The sequence below is a fragment of the Erithacus rubecula genome (genome assembly GCF_903797595.1).
Source record: "Erithacus rubecula genome assembly, chromosome: Z".
Taxonomy (NCBI): Eukaryota; Metazoa; Chordata; class Aves; order Passeriformes; family Muscicapidae; genus Erithacus; species Erithacus rubecula.
In genome coordinates, this window is record NC_136661.1 from 1615017 (window position 1) to 1638838 (window position 23822).

The 23822-nt window shown below is 34.1% G+C and overlaps 1 protein-coding gene across 1 annotated transcript in view; it reads right to left on the minus strand.

The window, feature by feature from the left end:
- Nucleotides 1-23822, minus strand: part of CNTLN (centlein) — a 186975-nt gene that overhangs the window by 116233 nt on the left and 46920 nt on the right. Inside the window, 5 exon segments of the mRNA XM_079330391.1 lie at nucleotides 10318-10392; nucleotides 10394-10444; nucleotides 10448-10490; nucleotides 21934-22024; nucleotides 22027-22066. Coding sequence (XP_079186517.1) covers nucleotides 10318-10392; nucleotides 10394-10444; nucleotides 10448-10490; nucleotides 21934-22024; nucleotides 22027-22066 — 300 coding nt within the window.

The window sequence follows — 23822 nt, forward strand, 5'->3', positions numbered from 1 at the left end:
ATGACTACCTTTGGGTCGCAAATTGCGAGCCATATTGCCTCAGTAGTAGTTACTGAATTCAAAGTAAGTCCTTTGATAAAAGCCCATCACAAAGATATTTTTATCCATTTTTTTTTAAACACAATCCTTTCTTTATCAGCTATTGACCAGAACAGTTAAAGCATATGGCACAAGTTCATTAATGAACAGTAGTACACAGCACTCTAATTTAATGAAACCACTTGAGCCATAAAAATCAGATTTACTTAATTCCCCCCTTCCCTTTTTTTTTTCTTTTCTGCATCTAGCCTATACCCTGGACTCCAACATAATGTCATGGGTGATCTTGCTGTAAAATATAATTATTTTCTCGTACATTTATAAACAGATTTTATATTTTAAGAGCCTGTGCATTTTGCAATGTGGAATTAGGGGGGTATGGATGTGTGTGGGGACGAATGAAAATAAATTGAAAATTGGAAAGAAATGCCCAAGTAGTTTTTTCTTCATAAGCCAAAATTTAGCCTGATAACAATTAATAGTCTATATTTAATTTCTATTTTAAAAATTGTCTGGCAGCTGTCTTCTAACAAAAAAAAATATTCTTTATTCAGTGAAAAATCTTTCTATGAGAAAGCAGCTAAACAAGCAGCACCCAGATGGCAAACCAGCTACAGTTTAATTAATCCACTAAAAGCCATTCAGTTTTCAGTAAGGGTAATGTAATTTTGAATAATTGTAGGGAAAAAAAAATCACGAAACGTTCTTAAGTTTTATTATAGCAGCATGAATAGTGCCACTATAGAGTAGTTAAAGTTGAGTTCTCTTTGCATTATAAACCCCACATTTTCATGAAGTATCTTGATCCTTTTGATTCTAGTACATTGAGAACAGATGAATGTAATGTCAAGCTAAAGTAAAAGAGAAGTAAATTATTCTTCAAAACGGCTTCCTTTTTTCTTTTCCTGCCTTTTTAGCATTCTAGAATAGGATACAGATTACTTTTCAAAACTTATACTACTTCCTAAAGTACACTGCATTTCTTTCCTTTTTTAAAAAGTAATTTCAAAAACAAAATCACTGTTCCTTGTTTTATAGACAACACATGCCTGCATCCTGGCACACATACAACACTGCAGGTGAAGTTTCAAACTGTCATAGTAAAACAAACCCAGATATAACTGAAATTGCATCTTATCATGATCAAATACTGTGATCTCAACAGCAACAATGACTTCACAGACTTCATTAGACCACATAGCTTTTCTGAGGCCAAGACCCACTCAGAAGATAGTCCTTTGCATGTGTATCACCTCAGTACGTGTGCCGCTCAAAGACTTCACAGATTTTAGAAAAACAATTATACTTTAAAAAATATCTTTATTTTCCCCTTTGCATCTTGTTTAAAGGACATGCATACAAAATATTGTAATTATAGGTTCACAAGACATTAGTATAAGAAAACATACTTGGAAAGTAAAAAATTATTACTGCTTCTCTGACTGAGAAACAATCAGTCTTGTACTAGTCTTTTTTAAAGTGCTTAGCTGTAAGCTACCATAATTAATTTGATTTTAAAAATAACAAAATTAAAATTACATCATTAATATTGAAAATCCCATGAGTTGAAAATTTAAAGTCAAAATTATACTTACCTATGTACTTCAAAAATTTACAGCAAGATTTTTTTTCAGTAAAAAATACTGTTACTTTTCTATCACAGATTTGAGCATGGACAAAGTACAACTTTGCAAGCTATAATTTATACCTGTCCTTATTATAAGGGTAATAATCTCAAAACAACAGATAGTTTGCAGTTAGGGAATACAACCATTTGAAAAACGTTATACTATTTTCCGTCATTAAATACTAATTATTTACTCAGTGTGTTGTGTCATGTAAATTGGTCAATTTCAGTTTCATATTACTTTCTCCAAACCCTGAGCTTCAAGCAAACAGTGATAAATCTTTTGCTTTCCTCAGTGTGCTTCAATGTTACATAGCAATAATATCCATTATGATTTCATTACATTTTGTCCACTACAAATATCTTTTTACTACAGTATTTGTTAGTTGCTTTTAAAAATATATTTTGACATCTTTTTGATAATTTTAAATTACTTTTTAAATGAACTGATTATTTCTAAAAACTGGAAGACAGTTCTGTCAAGTTTTGACCCAGAGAGGCGGCAAAATTGAGAAATTTTCATTGTATATAAATTAAATTAATAAGTTCCCTAACAGTAAAACCCAAATAATTGTAATGCAAAAAGTACTTTGTTAGGAATATGTTTTAGCAACTGAAATGATCAAGAATTGTAAAATGGAATTTATAGCACCACACTTGCAATGTGATATCTGCCTTTTTTATTAGTGCTGTATTATTACCAAGACAGAAAATTCAGCTCAAGCATGAACTTCAAATATTCACAGTACAATAGTAAATACATAGGACTAAATCTAGAACTGACAAAATAAACTAGAGATACCCTGTCAAGCTAAGTTCTTTTAGCATTTATTTTTCAGTCAAAACCAGTATTTTAAAGAGACTATTATATAGGTCTAATAAACTGAAATAACTGAAAAACTAATGTTAAAACTCAGTAAGTTATACCCTGAAAATACATCTTGATGGATTTTTGCACGGCAACAATGGGTGCAGTCTTGAAATACTTTCTTTACTTATTTCTCATATGGATCTAACTTTTTATTTTAGTTTAAAAATATTTTTTCTTGTCTAATATTCTTAAGTTACTTATATGTGCAATCTATGTACTTCCATTGTTTTACTGGTATTTTCTATTCTGGCTAATTTTAAAAACTTCATAATGAGAAACTATGGTACTACAATATAAGTGCAAGTGAATTCTGTAGTAGGCAGAACGCACATACCTGTCAAATCCTGCAGTTACAAATGGAAACTTTTACATGATTATTAATTACTGTTCTTTCATCAAGAGACACATTTTCGGTGACACTTTCTTAGGTGTCTGCAAACACATAGAAAGAAGAAGTCAAAACAGAAATGACTGCTTTAATTCACAAAATATATTTATATATTTATTATTGACATAGATAATAGTTCTGTTATACTAGCTGAACAACTAAATGCACCCGTGTTAAGATGTAAACATAAACTTTCTGTAAAACAGGTTGAAATTTTTCATCACACACATTACCAGAATAGCCAAATAAAATGAAACAAAAGTTTGTTCACACCAAAACAAGTGCCACATTAGCTAGATCAAGAATAGAGTATTTTAAAAAATACTTTAATGGAAGAAAACAGAAATATTCTTGCTAACAAAGTCAGCAGTAAAAAATTCATTTTAGCTTGAGTCAATATAATCTGAACAGTAAGAAAAGTTCAAACCTAGGAAAGAGTCTTTCTAACACATGCAACATGGATGTATTATACTCCTAGCTACTCAGTATCTGAAGAACACACTTCTAATGACTCATTACAGTGTCAACAGACTGCTAGCATGTCCCATAGGCTGAACTTCCAGAAAGGCTGAAAGATGTTCTAATCTGAACACGCTCAAGAAATCAGTATTTCATAGCAGAAATAAAATTGCACTTAAATCAACTTCTCTTCTTAGAAAGGACTGCTAAAAATCATCATAGGAAAACTATCAGGTGTTGACACTGTTCTGGTGACTTTTTAACCAAGCTTCTATTCCAGATCCATTGTATTCTGATGTTGCAGCCAAGAGACAGCGGGATGAGTTTGAAGGTTTCCCTTAATCACGCTTGACTTTAGAATTTCACAAATTACCAGAATTCTGGTTATCTAACAGGTCCAGAGAAGGTAATCACTGCTTTTATCCCCTCCAGAAACCCCACACGGGCAACCAATGTAATAATCATTGCCTTTCTGAAATTTTACATTGGATAGTAAAGGTGGTGATAGGAAATTTGGCTGTAATCAAACTCCAGTCAAAAATGAGCATTATGATACATTTCCAAAAGGTATACTCCAGCCTTTCAACCACAGCAAGAGTGCATGCTAACAAAATTTGGGATATTTGTTACAGCAGAACACAAGAATGAGATTTCATTATGTTCCTTGTGTTGTCACTTTTATTTAAATGATACAATTCTTTCTCCCTTTCATTTGTTTATACCACATAGGAGAGGAGTTAAAGAACTTGAAAAATAATCACAACTTCTAGATTGGGAAATTATCTAACATTTTGTGAGAAATTTCAAACAATAATCATGCCTTTCGTTCTTCCAATCATTTTCTACTCCCATGGGCTGTCAAAATCCACATAGGAAAAAATTAAATACTTCTTGACTTTTTCCAAGTTGCATCAGATATCTCTCAGACAAATTTAAGATTTTAAGAGATCTCTCTTGTCTCTCAGGCAAAATTAATTCAAAGTCCAGATAGATCAATATTTCCAATGAGTCCAAGTCATTAAACACTTGCACTGAAATTTTTGTGCCTACTGAATCGTTCTTTTATATTTATATTTAAGAATGTTTACATCATCTCTAGAAGTACAAGTTCAAGATTAGCCAATTTTTTATGTAAATAAGTATCTCACAGGAAAATAAAGAGTTAATTTATCAAAACCATATAATGTCCTTCAAATGAATGGAACATCAAGACACAGTTACTCCCAGCTATAACTATATAAGCTCATTAGCTAGATCATACTGGTATGACAATTTGCTGGTTTTATGACTAGCAGTACTTAAGTGGTTATAATTATAGTATCTGAAAGGTAACATCCTAGTAAGATGAATGGAGAACATCAAAAATATTATGCTTTTTCCTAGTTGGCAGCCACATCCCCTAATGTAGCTAATGGGGTTTTTTGGTAGTCAGCATTTGTCAGGACAAGACAAATAGCATGTCTTTTGACTTGCATAAACTTTTCCAACCTTTCCTGCTTTGAAAACAGTGCTAATAAAAAACATATTCAAGTATACAACTAGCTAAGCCTACGTGTAAAAACCATATTCACACTATTCATCTTTTTAAACTATAGCATATACACTTTCTAAAACAACACAAATTTACTATTCAATAGTAGTTGATAATATTCAGATTATTTTTTAAAGGAATTTAACATCAGCAAATTTAAAAATGAAAATTAGATGTCAGAAAACAACACAGGTAACCAAAACAGCTTGCAAATTGCCATTTGGCACCTCATCTTTTCTTCTTCTGTTTTGTAGATCAAAGAAATGCTTGATTTTTACATTGAATTATTTTGGGTTTAATGCTCATTTCTGACCCAGTTTTAGAAGAGACACCATATTTAACCACATTGCAGTAAGCACATTCCAAAATATTCAGAGTGGCATAGCATGATGAAACAGGCCAACCATTAATAAAGTCAGGCATATAGAAACAGGGTGTGAAATGGAGATCAGAGGACTAGAGACAGAACATTGCATAGAATATCCAAAAGAAAACCAAAAATATTGTATATGATTTATCTCAGAACTAGCAAATTTCACAGTAGAAAACAGTGGAATCTTGACTATATGTATATAAATGGTTATACTTCACTTGAATGGAAATCGAACATGAGATCTACCCAGTAAACTTTTAAATTCCCAATAAAACTTCCCAAATAAATTAGTTTAAAAGATAAAAATAAAAAATAATATATTTAAAATAATTACTTATAACATCTGATGACATTTGATAGTGGAAGAAAAAAAAGCACCAGCAAGCAACACTCAAGTGCTCTGCAAAAACTGTTGACTGACTATACTTTGAGAATTTCTTCTTAAGGTGTTACAGCTGTCCTTTTTCTGACAGACATCTTAAATTGTTACAGGTGAAGATACTTAAAAACAAATGAGCCAATATTAAGGATATCAGAAATCAGAACATTGTAATAAATTTAGTCTAATATGACACAAGAACATTATTCAGCAGTCAGAAAGGATAAGTAATTTAGCTGAATTATACAAAAAATAAATTATTTCATATTTTAGATGTTTAGAAATTCAAATATTCAGGAATATTGAGCATACAGTAATGCCATAAATTTTAAAAAGTCAGTAATGAATTAAGACACAGTAAAGTTATGATGGAAATTATTACAGCACCATTGCAGAAATCCATGTTACAACCCACGCTTTTTACAAGAACTTGAAAAGTTTTACTTTATTTATATTCACTTTTTTCCCTTGACAAAAACTTGAATATTCTGCAGATATCAGTCTACATCATTACACACAGGAACTACTGTGGTCTAAGAATATCTGTACAGGGTCTTTCAACCATGAAAATCATTGCCTGGGAGTGCATCATTTAATATCACCCTAAGAGATTCAGTCTACCCAGGACTTCTTCAACCTATAGGCATATCTGATGCCAAAATGTACTTCCTAGATGTGACCAAGTGTACTGGTGATTGGCAAACAAGAAACAAAGGCTACCTTAATTAACATACCTTCCAACGATAGAAAACAGTATCTGAGATTGAACTAAAGTGTGGGAATCTGTTGAAGATCTGAGTTCCTCACAACTTCCCCAAAGCAGACATGAAAATGACAATACACTTATCACTTATGTGGGCTTCAGCATATTTGACTGGACATGTAGTTTCTCCCCTATCTTATCATGTATGAAAAAACTTAGGCTTTTCATTCTAATTTGAATAGCAATGTGCGCTATCATTAACATTTACAGATCTATATAGGTTTAATATTTATTTTCAGAATTTAATACTGCTTACATAAACACGTTTACTTTTAACTATGTTTAAAGGTTGCTGCAGTTACAAAAAATACTGGAAGTGTAAAACAACCTTATTATTCAAGCCTTTCTCAGGCTTGAAAGGAGGCAAACTACTTCTACAAGACACCATGAGAAGGACTAGCAATGGCAAATGCAGGTACAAAATTAAAATCTGAAAATGTATGTCATGTTCCTATTTTTGTCTGCTTGCTGATGCACTTGATGCAGATTTCTGCAATGTCTCATAACTGGAAAGTCTTACTGTGCTTTCTAATTTCTAAATCTAAATAGTCTAATTGGACTAACTACCGCACGATGCTTTTCTTCATCCACAGACATGTGTGATACCTCTGTTCATAGTATTCTCTATCTGAGAACTATCTGAGTTCCAGGACATAAATTAACATTTCCCTTTGAATGACAATGTATTTCCACTCCACTAAAAAGGCCTTCCACTGAAAGACTTTTAATCAGTATGATTAATATGGATCCTAAAGGCTGCATCAGATCAAGCAAAAGCACTGTATTACAAAAACAAAGACCCTATATAGTAAATTTCATGAAACTGTGATAAGCTGGCAAAGGACTTCAGAATCTCTTCTTGTCTTATTATCCCTAGTATTGATTGAAATCTCTCCACCTTGAAATTGTTGGTGAGGACAAATCTATCGACTCTCATTAAATCCAGCATAGGAATGCAGTCCCCAGAGCATTTGGGACCACTAAAGCAGATGCTACACATTTCAGAAAAATATTCTCTATCCTTGAGAATATGAACTACAGCTGCAATATGAAACAGACATCAATTTATTTCCATAAAAGCTGTAATGTAAAGGAGTTATTTTACAATGCAGTATGCTCAAAATTTGTACTTAGAGAAAAAAAGTATGTGAAGTCAGCCCAACTTGATAAAACAGATGACAGATCTTTACACACTGCTCACTATGGCTAGACTTGAAAATTTGTTGTCTTCAATAAATCTACATATAATTCAAAGCAAGTTTATGACCTCAGATTTATCAGAAATATTTTTTACTTTTTCCATCCATGTCCACTAACATCAGCACAGATATCTGTTTTCCTCAATGGTAACCTGTTAACATGTTTCTATATGTGAGCCAACCATACAGCCTGAGCTACAGCACATAGTGCCTATCTGACCACTAATAGAGAGGTCATTGATCTTGCTGTAAGGGACAATATATCATAGGATGTACACGCAGATAGGCTCAATGCCATTTGAAGAAGTAGGAAAATATTCCTTTGTGACTATATTTATGAAATGGCTGACACATCCTTATCTAGCTGTTGCAGACTGCACATTATTAATGAAGGGAAGACAAACAGAACACAGATTTGTCTGCATTAGTTAGTGCCTCTCTCATGAAAGCAAAAAAAAAAATTCATTTATATTATTTCTATAGATGCTGAGTTTTCCAAAAGCCTCCTGTGACTTCAGCAGGAATGCATATCTTGTGATTTGAAAAATCCAGGTTACTTTGAAGCAATTGCAATTGGCTGTTATATACAGTTCTGATCAGAAATGTAGAATAGGACTGTCAAGATAAATGAATTCCTTTTTTCTTCCAAAGTTCTCTTAACTCAGCTTTCCACAAACATTAGCTCTGTTCCACTGTGACTTCAGGAACTTAATTTACTCCTTTTTTACACCTTTTTTTTTTTTCTATATTTTTTCAGGTTAAATATTTTACAAAAAGACAACTTCGCAGTTCCACAACACTAATTTTTTAGATGATATGAGCTGGTTTTTCCTGGTTTAAGAAGTTTAAGAGACCTTACTGCTCCATGTTAAAAAATATTGAATTCAACATCTCCAAACGAGCAAATTTTAGAGTCTTTTTTAAGTCGAGAGTATTAGGCAGCTATCAAAAATTAGGGCTTATCTTCTAAACCACACTATTCTTGTTATAAGGTAAGTCAGGCAGAAGCTTTAAGTCCCACCTAAGACTGACTAAGAACAGTGAACCAGCTTTCTGAAGCAACCCCGAATATTGAAACAAGCTCAGATTAGAAGTGGCTTGACTCTACAGCTATATCAACATACTCATCAATTTTACGTAGTACTTAAGCAATTATTTTTCATAGGACAGGTCAAACTCTTTCCCATACTGAAAAAATACTGGCAAAATCTCTACTGTGCAAGGCAAAGTGACCTTTATAAAATAGAGTTTCTTCATGCTTTAAAACAGTCTCATGAAAATTCAGTTTTATTTTATTTCATATTGTACATATTGTATTGTTGTTGAAATTGTCTGGAAGAATATGGTTTTATAGACATCACTGAAGACATGTCTTACTTCCTTCCTTTTTTTTTTTCCTGAGTGACTCAAATGATCCATTTAACACCTTCAGAAGCATTGACAAGAGAATGGAAAATAAAAAACCAGCAACTCCTGACACCTATGTTTTTTCATTCTAGAATTTACTCTGTCTTGCCCCAGATGAATAAATTGTCCCTGCCTAGTACATGTCCTGAACAACTTTGATAGAAAGTCAACCTGTAGCTTGGTTGAGCTACTACTGCAATGCAGAAATCATTTAATATCTATCATCACTGCAGTCAAACTGCAGAGTTTTCTAGTGTTTGGGTACTTTCCACACCTTTTTATATGCAGCAGCTCTTTTTGCTGGTATTCCACAAAATTTCTAATTACCTTAGCAAACCACATCACATGGCACAGTGTTAAGTAGACAAGAAAGTGCAGGGCACTGTGAGCTATAAAATGCTAAACAAACACATCTTTAGAAACCCAATACTGATTCTGGTTTGACTCAGGCCTAGCTTCACAATTTTATTACAAATTGCACGCTCTAAGAAAGATGACTAAGGGAAGAAAAAGTTTTGGGAAAAAGCACTGGCATTACACAACCTCAAAAAGCAAGTATGTGAGAGCTTGCTTGCCTTCTTCCTTCTTAATCTTTCTAAAAAGGAAGCAAACATATCTTCTGTATTCCTTAGAAAAACATACATAATTTCATAAACCTAAAATAAGTACTGAGTAGTGCGTGTGGGAAAGATCATTATGGTGAATATTTTCCCTGACATTCATCAAAAACATAAAACCGTTCTCCAAATGTATATATTGTTCCAGCTTTGAGAACTAGTTAAGTATTTCAAAAGATGCTATAGCAACAATTTTTCCACTTAATTTTTACAGAGCAGGTTTTTGTATCTTAAACCACTACATTCTTTGTGATTCACACAAATACTTTGTTTAGTGAAAATAATATCTTCCCCTGAACTATGAAAATCAATTTGGAGAATTTAGTAATTGAAAGCTCCTGTCTTCCAGAAGAAGAAGAAGAAAAACATACTTGACACCAAATTATATAAAGAAATTTATATGCCGGGCAATTCAATCCTGGTTTTTTTCATATGCAACAAAATCTTAATTATTAAGGCTGATCAATTCAATGTATGAAAGGAGCCATATATGCTGGTATGCCTTTAGGCCAATAAACTCAGATACTCAACTATATTTTGGCAATAATAGAAAGCCAGAGATGTAAAAGACCCAACACTGTGAAGAGCATTGTTAATCTGTGCATTGATATTGTACAGACTGACTTTAAAATGAACCCTATGATCATAAAGCAGAATAACATACTTTCTGATACATTGTTTTAGCAGTGTGAGCATATTCTTGGTCTTGCAGTAGGTTTTGTGTATCAGCATTGAGAGCCTTGAGAGCATTGAGATAGCTGCTTTATCAGCTCAGCCTGCTGTGTTGCATCTTAGATGTTTTGTCTGTAAAGATTCTGTAGCTCCTCTAACTCCTGCCTGTGCAAAACAAGCAATGAAGAGAAAATAAAAAAAAGAACAATGAACTCTATTAAAAATTGTATGAAAATAATGTTATTGTAGATAATGAGCTTCCTATCTTCATTTATTTTTCTGTCAATTGCCTTACAAACACTGTAAGTTATATATAAAATATTTATCATATATTTTTAAGAAATATCTACAGAACAGTTAACTTTCAAAATGGAATGCCTTTTTATTTCCCTGTAATACTTTAACTGGTCTAAAATAATAATTTTTCACTACTTCAGCTTTTTCTAATCAATATTCAGTTAACTCTTTAGAAGTAAGTGACAAGATGTAAAATATTTAGAACATATCAGCTGTAAGTTTGTTGTTTGCTATTTTTACCTAGAACAATCAGGAAAAGATACAACTTTCTCCTGAACTTGCAGAGTATGTGTGAAGCAAGCTTTTTTTCTGAAATGCATCTACTCCCTAGACACATGAATATGTTTACTGATAAATTACTTTTTGTCTGCAGGTATGGCATACTGCAACAACCCTAAACAAAGCAAGCAAAAACTTTGGTGCATATTATATAACACAATAAAAGCCATATAAAGACAATAACAGGAACGGTATTGTAATGCAACCATAGGATAGATCAGCTTTCTTGATAATTTTACTGTACTGATGATGAATTTTCTAAATTAAGATGAAAGTACAGTAACACTTATTATAAATGATAAAAACTATGAATATTTTCTGCAACATAAATTAAAAGTACAGATAATTCTATTAATCCTTGTTCATATATTTCCTACTTAATTCCCTTTTAATTCACAAGCACGTTTCACACTAGTATTACACAGATACTATACTAATACTATACTATACTAGTATATACTACTAATACTTATACTATACTAGTATTACAGAGATACTAAAATAAATATTTAGCACTACAACTAATTTTCCTCCTTACTTCCTCAAATAATTGTCTTTGTAACTTCTAACAGATATGTAACATTTCTGTGTCTAGAAATATCATTAACAGGAGTTATCATTGCATTTTTCTAATGCTTCTGGAGATATCCAGTCAAAGATTAATGTACGAAAGGTAGGCAGGAATACCAACTTCACTGTCTTCTTCCAGAGAAAGCACAGAATAACAAATAAATAATTTTAAGGGAAGTTGACAAAAATTTTTTCTTAAAACCTATGCCACTAATTAAGGTTTGTGATGGAATGATTATTCAGTTTAGATACATCTGAATAATTATATAAGAACTTAAGTTACATGTACAATATGACAACCAGACAGCTTTATTTTGTTAAAAAGCACCATTTCAGAAAGCCTATTAACAGAACAATAAAGGACAACACTTAAGGACAGGCTAACCAGGCTTACTAGGACTTAACTCCTGCTGTTCTGAATGAATTGTAAAGTAGTGCTCCAAAGTTAACAAGGGCAGAGATACATTAAAGAATCCTGATGTACGAAAGTGCAACTGCAGTATATATTGCATAAGTACTAATTCAATTCTGTTCAGAAGAATAGCAGGAGAAATACAGACACAGTGATATACCAGTGCTTTATGACAGCTGTACAACAGGCTTCCAATAAGCACTTCCTTAATTTCCCTGTGTGTATATAGTAGAAAATAACACATCTTTCCACTGCAGTTGAAACACAGATTACATTAATTTTGTTAATAACGTTAATTTGTGTTCATTTAATTTATATGCAAACATGAATGCAGTTATCCATGTCTGTCACCCAAGAATGTAGTATTACATGGAGTAATGGTCTGCATACAAAGTGCATTAAGGTCAACGGGAATCTTTTTTGTTGACTTTACCAGATTTCCAGTTATATCCTTAAGGGGATGCTGTGGAGGGAGAAACTAAATCTTGCAGCCACACAAGAACCATAGCACAGTCAGAACACATTAACATGTTTGCTTATGTTAAATTCAAGGCTTATTAAGTGTAAAAAAACTTAGTCACAGTTCCATTACAATAAATTTCAGAAATCAAACTTCATTTATTCATACTTGTACTTTAATTTGCTTTTGTCTTTAGTGAATGAGGCACTATTTTCACTTTTATGGGGAACCCCTCCTTTATTTCACTTTTACAGAACAACATGGAAATTATGCTAACCTTACCAGGCACTATTCAGTACCAATGTGCAATAGAAATAAATACACATAAATAAGCACTTTGATAACAGAGAGAAGCTTTAAACTAGGAATGGCAGGGATCAAAGATACTGATGAGATGACAAGAGAACTGTGGTCTGGACTGGCAGGCAAAAGCAGACAGGTAGATATGGACATAAAAAAACTTGTGATGAGCAGTGGAATGATCAGGGAGGATATTCACTTTATGCACATAAACAACGGAGTGCTGATAGTATGAGGGAGATTCTTAAGTGTCTATCTGTTGATAGGAGAAATGGGTGATAATGTCTTCACAAACAACTCAGTCTGAAAGAACCAGTCAAGTTCTGGAGAAATGGGTGTGTGAGTCTTCATGAATATCAAGAAACACCAGTTTGCTGCAGAACTGAGTGCAGGCTGAACTTCAGGGAAAAATGTGCAGGCTTAATAAACTTACTAATATTAACTTCTCCAGACAGGGTGGGCTTAAAGCTAATTTTAATGGCCATACAATGCATGATGGGTCTGTGGGGGGACACATCTTACAGAGGGAATATGCAGTAGGTGATTCAGGAAGGCTGTACCTTCCTAGAACCTTAGCCAATGGAGAAAGGAGGAGGGCAACATGCAGTCAGGAGTGTGGGATAAAGGAAGCCGTGTCTTCCAAAAACCCAAGATAGACTCATAGGGATATGACCTAGTAGATTCTCCCCCTTTACTCAAACAAATTTGATTTTTGCAGGACTCCTCTGCCTCCTTCGTAGAAGCTGGCCTTTTACAGGGTGATTTTCCACACACAGGGAAACAAGCACAGCTGAGTGCCTATCTGAAGCTGCTGTACAAATGGACACAGCACATTGGCATGGAGACAACAGGAGGATTGAGAGATCTGTCTGCACCTCCTGGACTCATTGGGATCACAGAGACAAGTGGAACAACTCACATGACTGAAGCACTGCAATGCACAGATATAGGTTCTTTAGGAAGGCCTGTGTTTAAAAAGAAGGTTCTGGGAAACCAGAGCAGTCAACTACATCTTAGCCCCTGGGAAGGTAATGGACCATGTAATGGAGAAGATGATCACTGGGAGTCATAAAATGAAAAAAATTTACAGATTTATAGAATATTTTGAGTTTGAAAGGGACCACAATGATCATCCTGTACAACTCTTAAGTAAATTACTTGTACAGGGACTGAACTCAGAACCTTGATGTTATTAGCCCTATGCTCTGACCAACTGGCCTGGCAGCCTGCTCCAAGGAAATTACTATCTCAGTGGATAAAGGGTGAGCACCACATGCTCTTCTTTTTGATTGTAGTAGACATAGTCTTCCATAAAATGCTACAGACAGATTGATAAGGTACAAGCTAGATAAGTGGACAGCAAAATTCCCTTGAACTGGTAGAATACTGGGTGTGAAGAGTTCCAGTGATTCAAAGGTCAGTTCAAGGCCAGGCACTTAAGGGGTAGCATAGGGGCTACCATCAGTGCCACCACTTTTCAACACCTTCATTAATGATCCAGACAATGAGACAGAATGCACCATGGCAACTTTGCTGATGACACAAAAAAGAGGGATGGCACAACAGGGCTACCATTGAGAGGAATCTTGACAGACCAGACAAACAGCTGGACAGGAACCTCATGAAGTTCAACAAAGACAAGTGCAATTAGTGCCCCTGGGTGGTAATAATCCTGTGTAAAAGCACAATCTGGAAAGAGATAAGCTGAAATGTACCTAGTGAGAAAATACCCTGGGGATTCTGGTGGACACCTGAATAGCCATCAGATAGTAATGTGGCCTTGTGCCAAATGCCAATGACATCATGAGCTGCACAAGAGGATACTGTTACCAGCAGAGCAAGGGAGATGATCCTACCCCTCTAGTCAGAAGTTTTAAGGCACATTTTTAAGGCACTGTGTCTGGTTCTGGGCTCCCCAGCACAAGAGAAACATGGACATAGTTGGAGATAGCCCATGAAGGGCCACAAAGACGATTTAAGTATTGCAGTATCTGCTATACATAGAGAAGCTGGAAAAGCTGGGTCTGCTCAGCCTGGAGAAGGCGAAGCTCAATGATATCTGAACTACTAACATCTATAAACACCTGATGGCAATCTAGAAAGAAGATGCAGATAAACTTTTGTAAGTAGTGCCAAGTGACAGGAAAAGAGGCAATAAGCACCAATAAAAAACAGATGAAATTCCACCTAAACATAGTAAAAATATTTTTATCCATTGAGAGTGGCTGGACACTGGAAGAGCCTACTCAGAGAGGCTGCAGAGTCTCCATTCTTAGACATACACCAGACTGGAGACAGTACTGGGTAGCCTGCTGTAGCTGATACTCCAGGAGCAGAGGGCTGGATCTGCCAAAGGAGGGTATTACACCATCTCCAGAGGTGTCTGCCAATTTCAGCCACTCAGTGATTCTCTGGGATTCTGTTACTAATTTGCTTGTCCTGTGCCCAGAATATTCAAAATCAACCTCAAAATATTTATTAATATGCTTACTATAAGCAGCAAAATCAAACACTCCACAAAACAGACACCTTATCCCATCACTGCGGCAGGATAAGGATGTCAAGTCCTCAGAAAAAATAATGAGGTGAGCATGCAACAGAAGAAATACCCAAAAACTACTAATTGAATGTAACAAGTGTAATGAGTTGCATTTAACATATGAGATATGATATGCATCCACATATGATATACAGGCATCTATACATACATACAGATATATATATAAAAATATATACTACATATAAAATATACAGATTATATGTAAATATGTACATACATACATACATATAGATATATAAATATAAACACATGGTGATAATATATTTCAAAATACTATATACTTTAAAGAAACACAATTTTAAGAACAAAGTCACCAGGAGCAACAGTAATTGGAAAAACAACACTGACAGCTAAGACCCAAACTGCAACACTTAGGTACACTTTCTTCCACCATCCCAAACTTCCCATAAACTAACACGATGTGATACACTGAGAGCTTTTAACTTCTTTAAGAGCAAAGTCAGGAGATAGTACTGAGAAATACAAAAATACCTCTGTGTCTCTAAACTCATACCTTAAGATGAATACAATGGAAAATGAGGAAATTTACAGGAATTGACCTGCACTCTTCAAGCAACAAGAAAAGTTGTGCTATGAAAAACAGTCTGGTATTTCTCAGGTCAAAATAGAAGAACATTACTAAATTATTTCAATCCCCGAAGTAAGATTGCTGGTACAGTAACCTTAGTAGACTTTGCTTTTAGCATTGCAAGGTTGATGGTACATGAAGACACCATGAAGTAGACAGTAGCAAGACTCAGTCATTTGACAACTTATCCGACCAATAACAATATTTAAGTCACTACCATTGCTTAGGGTAGAGACAGCTCTGATGCTCACAGACATTTCCTCCTATCCCTAAAACATAAAATTAAATAAAACCCGTCCTTGTAGGGGCAAGGGGCCCTGTATGCCCCTACCAATGGTTTTAGAGTAACCTGCAGATTCCCAGAGATGTAAATGAAATTAATAGCTATTGTCATTCCACAAGCTATATAACTGTTCTACAAAAAGAATTAAAAACATACACATGTCTTCAGGTGATGTTCTTAGCTTTGTTTGACCACTACAATTCTGGTGAATACACTGGGACTTGGAGGACCTCCGCTGCCCATGCTACCAATGGAAGACAAGATAGTTTGGGGTAATTCAAGAAATCTCTATATTTCATTTCCTGTAGCTTAAAAATGCAGCACAGTGACAGGGCCTGTAAATTATGATTTCTCATGGAAATAGCATAAATACTCAAAAAAGGGTTTGCAGCATACAGCAAAAAATAATCTAAAAAATCCAAGAGCAGCAAAACAAGACCTATGTAAAAATCTGAGTGCTCATAACTTACAGCACACAAGTTAATAGCAACTGCACTGGAAAGAGTGGTGGGTAGGGTGAGAGCACACAGAGTGTGAGAGTAAAAATGGGAACATTATTATAGAAAAAAGCAGTAGGAAAATCATAATGGATAGATTTGGACTAGATACAAATCAAAAGAATGAAGTCATGGCCCACATTTCCACTAAAAACACTGGGGTACAAAATTCAAATTCATTTTAGAATGGATTTTATTATATTTGTAAACAGTTTAATACTTCCTGGATACTTGTGACAGCAAGGCTCAAGCCTCAGTGAGTCAAGCAAACCTCTCCAGTTTGATGCACAAATAAAACGAAAATGGAAAGATTATCATGGGAGCTAAAGAGATCCAGAAAATCTATATTGAATGAAAACATGAAAAATATAACACGAAAGTGCATTTCACAGTTAATTCAGAAGTTTGAAATTAAACCCAGTGAAGTGAAGAGTGCCTTGAAAAATTTAGCCAAAAAAGAAAGGCAATGGGTTCTTGAAGACATTCAACATGCAGGATGCATCCTGTAAATACTGTTTGGTCATTGGTCCCAGAAAATTTATCTTCCACAACTCAAAAGGATGTAGCCAACTTTTACTGGCACATGGCAGTATTTTCAAAAACACCTTCTTATTATGTAGAACCAGAGTGCACTGGAGTATTTCTTTGAAGTTTGATCTCTGCTAACCTACTGAAGAAAACAATCCTCTTGATGTCTTCAGACACATCTACTGTTAAACTAAAAAAACCTCTTGCCAACAAGCTGCCAGATATGCACAACACAGGAAGTTGAGAATGCACAAGAAACAGTATGTACATATTCTCTTGGAGACTTCCTTCTCCAACTGAACTTAGCACATACTGTAAAAATTTCAGACATTATAACCAAGATATCAGCAGAAGGTGTAATTTTCTGAATCTGCCTGTGCTGTATATGAAAAAATCCATCAAATGACAGAAGTCAATTGCCTTTCTTTCTTTCTTCTTCTAGAGCTTGTTTCTAACAATTTCAATTGTGTTCCTGCTCTGTTTTCAAAGAATGAGAGGGTGGGGAAGGTAGAAGGCAGCAAACACGGAGACAGAGCACTGGGGAGAACAGATGTATTTGCTAGCCAGATTGTCTTTCACAGCTCTGAAGTTTGAAATTGATGATGGGAAACTGAAGATACTAAGGAGCATGGGGTATTTTTCACACTGTATGTCCAATAATTTTCTGCCAACATCAAATGAGAACCTAGCATTCAATGTGATACTTTCATAAGACTAAATTTTAAATGGATTTTAAAAAAATCAAGCAGTTACCATAAACAGGAAAAAAATAAATACTTTAATCATAAATTCAAAACAATTGCAATATTTTGGTCTAGGAAGATAAGAAGATGGGAAGAGTTTAATTTCTCCTCAGATTTTTTTCCTTTAACTGTAGAGTTGTCACTTTAACTTAAATAAGAGGGGTTTTTTTTACAAATATAAGTATAATTTTGACCATTTCTTTTTAATCGAGAAACAACAGAAAAGTAACTTTCTCTACAGACTGATATCATAGAAAGATACTATAAAAGTACAGAATATTTGCAATTCTTAGTATGTATTGCTAACTACTGAAACATAATAAGCTTAATCCTTCTTTCTTCATAACAGAAATGTCAAAAAGAAATTTATAGCTGAAGTTCATTGAGAAAGATTACCAGACAGAAGTTAGCAGACAATTAATTACAATGATACTGATCAAACATATACAGACATGTGAAGCATAACTCACATATCAGTGATATTGAAAAATACTATTACTTATTCCAATACCACTAAATATCTAGGAAGAAAAACATTAAAGCACACAAAAAACCCCATATGATCAATTTACTGAACTGTTTTCCATAAATTTAGAGGAATTGGTTATACAGGAAAACATAGAACTTTAAATATACTTTAAAACATACTTTAAAACAAGTATGGTTCTCATCTCTTTATTACCTCATGTTCAAAAAATATGTTCAAAAATGCCCTTATTTTAAATCCATATTTTAATGAGGTGTTTGTGCCAAATTCCAAGAGATTGTTTTGCAAAGAATAACAAAGAATACATTTTGAGAAATTTGAAGTTCAAAGATTTGGCCAACTCAGATTGCAATATCGTAAGCTGAAACCAGCAAGCAGTAACTTTGCAAACTAGATTACCAGACTGTAAAATGCTGTCCCTAGTCCTCACACATATGTATTTTTCTGAGAATAATTTCAGGAGATAAATTCTATTACTCTACTGCTGAATTTCCCAAACTGACTGCATCTTTCAATACAATACAATCTTTCAATACAATTTCCCAAGTTTATGCATGCTTATTGACTTTTTAAAACCCAACTGGTATTATTCCTTTTAAATGTGAAAATATTTTTTCTTGTAAAGACATCACCTTTCTTGAAGAGATTCCAACAAGATGACAGTTTAGGTCAGATGCATCAAAAATCATATTTTTTGGTTATACTCACTCCCTATAGAAAGATTATGTGTTCTTGGAAAGTTAAGAGGAGTATCCATATGAACGATTTTTACTTCCCAGCTGCAGCTCTTCAGGAAAAAACACAAATTAAAGGAATACTGAAGAGAATATTATCTATCTAACATAGGAATGTAAGAGGAGGAGTCAAAATTATCAGAGAGAGGTCTATGAAAGAAGAAGTCAGAGCTGCGTGAGAAAAAAGTCTGTAAAAGAAGGCAGGTAGAGTTTGTGAATAAAGGACTGGTGGGAATGCCAGTCAAAGGGCTGGTGGTGATACCAGCCCTGTCTCTCAACTGTGACAAATGGTGATCCCGACGTGATTGGGAATTGGGCTGTAGGGTGAGGTACAGCTGGAGACGGAGCCCAGTGAAGCAGAGAGCAGCAGGAAAGCTGCTGGGTCCAGACTGAAAATGGGAAATAATGTATTACGTGAAGAAAGTGTTGTCATGTCGACAGGGAAAGCCTTATTGAAAAGCAGATGTGTTGAAAGCAGCAAATATGCCCTCTGTAGCATGTTTTTGGGGTCTGTCACATGACTTTAAATAGCAAGGGACACTACCTTTAGTGCTTGGAAAGATACTGAAAAAAAAATACAGAATGTGATATCTAAACGAGAGAAGAGATGCAGAAGTTTGATAAAATACCATAAATAGACATTGCAAACTTTGTTGATACAAACTGTCTTTTTGTGGGAACACAGGAGGAGGTAGCCAAGCGATATGGGCAGCAGCTACAAAGAGAGACTATCAGAAGAGGTCAAGGCAGTTACAGATCTTGCTACCATCTGAAGATTACTCTATGAGACTTTAAAGGAACGGTAAACAGACTAGGAGTCAGAAGAAAAAGCAAAGCAAGGAAATGAAGTTAATTTAGAAAAACAGGAAAATGAGCTTGAGAATGTGCCTGTCCCTAAGGTAGAGCCTGCTGGAATAGTTTCTGTGTCCCCAAAACACTGTATTAAGTGCTGAGTCAAAATATATTACTCCTACCCAGCAGTTCGTTAATGTACCTTTATAAAAGCCACTAAGCTAATCAGCAACAAGTGAAGTAATTAAAGTAATAAGGTAGAGATGAAGCTGAAGACAAAATAATTCTATTGTACAGTGCAATGTGTTGATTTAATGTTAAAACATATATATTGTATTTATGAATCACAGCCTTTAATTCCAAAACTTTAATGGTATGTATTGTATGAGTCTGAGCAATGAATTAAGCTTAATTCACAAATGTATTTGTGAATAAGAGGAAGCTAAGATGACATCCTTAAGTTAATATTCTACACTGATAGCCAAAATAAACTAAACTAAACAATAAGAGAAAGCTAATAATCAGTGTGAAAAGAATAAAAAAGAATTAATTGGAATAAATTGAATATTGCTGTTATGCTAGTATAAACCTTCACTTTGAGTAATAAAACTGGAATAAATTGGCTATATGTGAAATTTTAATATCAAAATAAAACTCTTGGCTCTGAGAAAAGGTAAATATCTAATTAAATTCTGTGATAATCTATAGCATAGAAACAATTACATCTTATATGAGAACTTGCTGAAAGAGTCAAAGTAAAATTAGGCCAAATACTTGTGGTATTTGTGAAACTAGGATTTGAAGTATATGTCTTTATTGTAATGTGTTGCTCACACAATTATGTAGCTGTTGGTCTTAAATAAAAAATGTTAATGTGACCTTATAGTATTATAATGTCAATTTACTTTACTTAAATAAAAAACAGGGGAATTTGTGGAGAGATAAGCTGAAAGGCTAATGCAGGAGGGAATCTCCCCCATTGACTTGCAGCTGTACTGATTACCAAGGAATGGAAACATCTGCATCTGGCCAATCTGTTTGGGGGATACAGGTAAGGGACAGATAAGTTAAGAAGTTGTTGTGTGAGGGACAGTATGGGTTAGGCAGTCAGAAAAGGGACAGCTTGGGGTTAGCCAGTCATGCAGAATGAAAGAACGAGTCAGAGCTATGTGGAACTGCCTATAAGAAAAGGAATCAGCACAGTGTGAATTTGCCAGCAAAAGAAGTCAAAATTATCAGAGAGAGGTCTATGAAAGAAAAAGTCAGAGTAGTATAAGAAAAAGGTCTGTAAATGAAGGCATGCAGAATTTGTGAATAAAGGACTGGTGGGAATGCCAGTTAAAGAGCTGGTTGTGATACCAGCCTTGTACATTTTGACTTAACTGTGACAGGAATGAAGTAGTGTGTATGCATCTGAAACTAAGTAAAACATGGACAATTTCCTGACAATCAGCTTAGGGTTACCAATTATCTTCTGACATTACCTTTGTTCTGGGGAATTCAGTAGTCTTTTCAATTCATATAATTCTTTCTGTCCTTTAGTTCTTTTCCAAGACACAAATAATGCAGCGCTAATCTTATTGATTCAGTGTAAAGAAATAGTATGTGACACCTAAGATAAAGCTTAAATCACTGCACTTTAACACAAGCCTATGTAGACTTTTGGTGACTTGTCAGATTTGAATCTAATTAAAAAGTTAAACTTAGACCTAAATATTTTTCAAGTTTAGGGTGTTTAGCTTCTCTAATTAACAGGTATATCACTAATCATATTGTTACTTTGTTACTTGCAGTAGAGATTGGTAGCTCTCTGACTCAATGCAAATTACAGAAATGTATTTTCTAAAGTCTATCAGTACTTAAAAACAGGTAAGATATACTAAGAGTCAAAATATATCATGAAGAGTCTACATAAACTGGTAGTCTTCCAAAAGCCCTACATCTTGTGAATAAAACGGTGAAACAAAATGTTGTACAAAAGTATCTCTAATGCATGATACTTTGTGGAACAACACACCACTAAGTTGAACAGTCTTTTTGAGAGGATTCACATTTAAAGTTATTACTGAATACTTACCTAGCTCCAACTGGTCCATGACCTTTTTGTAATAGTTCTTTCTGTTTCACTTCTACCTGAGATGATAAGTTACTGTACATACTGTGCAACTTTTAATTTGTTCTCTTGCCTCTGCTAAATCAGTTTCCAAATTCTGCAAAGAAAGCATTTGAAATGGATTAATGGTGAAGAAAAACTTAAAATCTACTATGCAAGTTCCCTATATATACAGATATATGGATGTGCCCCGACATACATGCACACATTTATTGCAATCTAAGCAAATATATAAAGGTGGATGAGCATGTATGAAAAGTGCAAAATACCAGAAAAAAGGCGCATTTTAAGTTTTAGGTGGCTACCTCTTCTTTATTCTGATAAGTTTTCCTTAACTTAGTTGCTGGATGTGGAAGGAGGATTCTGAATCAAACCTTTGCAAAACAGTAGTTCCCTATTTAACTACAAAACTGATTAAACCTTGTTTTCTATGTAGAAGCTCCTAAAAACAAGCAGCCATGCATTCATTGTTTTAAGCTGTCACAAAAATTCACAAGTATCATTCACTAAGAATCATAGATACAGATTCATTTTCAAGACTCTTCATTAAAGCTACTTTTATTATGCACTGATAATTCAATGCAACAAATAGTTTCTTCAGGAAAAGAAACAGCGTGTAAGAAAATTTCTGAAAGTGTTCACTGAAAACAATACAGATAAGCAAAGGTCTGCCTTTTACCATAAGCCCTGCTGTAGAAGTTAGTCAGCAAACTGCAAAGGTGTATCCAGGAAACACAGCAGCAAGGCAGCTTACTCAAACAAGACTTCAATCTCTTCATAAACCTTGCTAGAGTTCTCTCAGAAGAAAACATCAGTCCTTAGGAAGCTTTATATGACTATTCTCCCCAGGGTGTTTTGAGCAAGAATGAAAATATAAATATTACAGCAATATCCAGAACAGAATTTCAGATGGTGGCAATAGCCTTAGACCTACTTTGGTATTATGCTATTCACAGATGTAATCACTCATTCTCAGTAAGGCAAATATTCCATGATTCATTAATAATTTAAAATAAAAGCTTCCTCATAGAATATCATCCTTAATCTGCCAAGAGTATATTAGTTTTCCATTTACATACAGACTTAGTTAAAGAAATAAGAAAATGCATTTTTCCCTTTCAGCAATGATGCCTTAAATGCTGAGGTTATAAAAATATTTCTATAACTGAAAAGTGAATAATTAAATTCTAAATAAATTCCTTAAAATTGCAAAAAATGTCTTAGGTGTTTAGATGTATCAGAAGTGTACTACAATTGAATTCCTTGAAATAGTATGAGAACTATCATGTCCTGTTCATAACATTAACAATGATGTAAGGAAATAGCAAAATTCACAAACGAATGAGGTAGGAAATAAATTTGTTTTTTGACCAATATACCTGGTGTACCAACAAATGATTACCATTCAATGTCAAAGGCTAAATAGGAAAACTTAACTTTTCCTTGAAAAATGAAAAATTTTGAAATGATAGGAGACAGTTCACTATCAACACATAAAATTTTTAAGTGTAAAAAGGTATTTTTAACTTGAGATAAATAATTGTACGGTTTCTCTTCAGCATTTTTTTCTCTGCAGCTAAAGGTATTGCATAATAGTTCATATATTCTATTAATAAATTCTATTTGCATATTTCTAATCCCAACTACAGAACTGCAGATGTTTTCCATGGAAGAGATGAAAAAAATCTAACATTGCCAATGCTTTAAGTTCCCACATCTCTTGCAGGATACAATATGAAGAATATGCAACACATTATTTAATAATAAATACAACTTCAGAAGGTATCTAAGGGCAGAATTTTAAATTAGAAAAAAAGTATCTTTCAGTACTTAATTTGTGACATATTTGACTT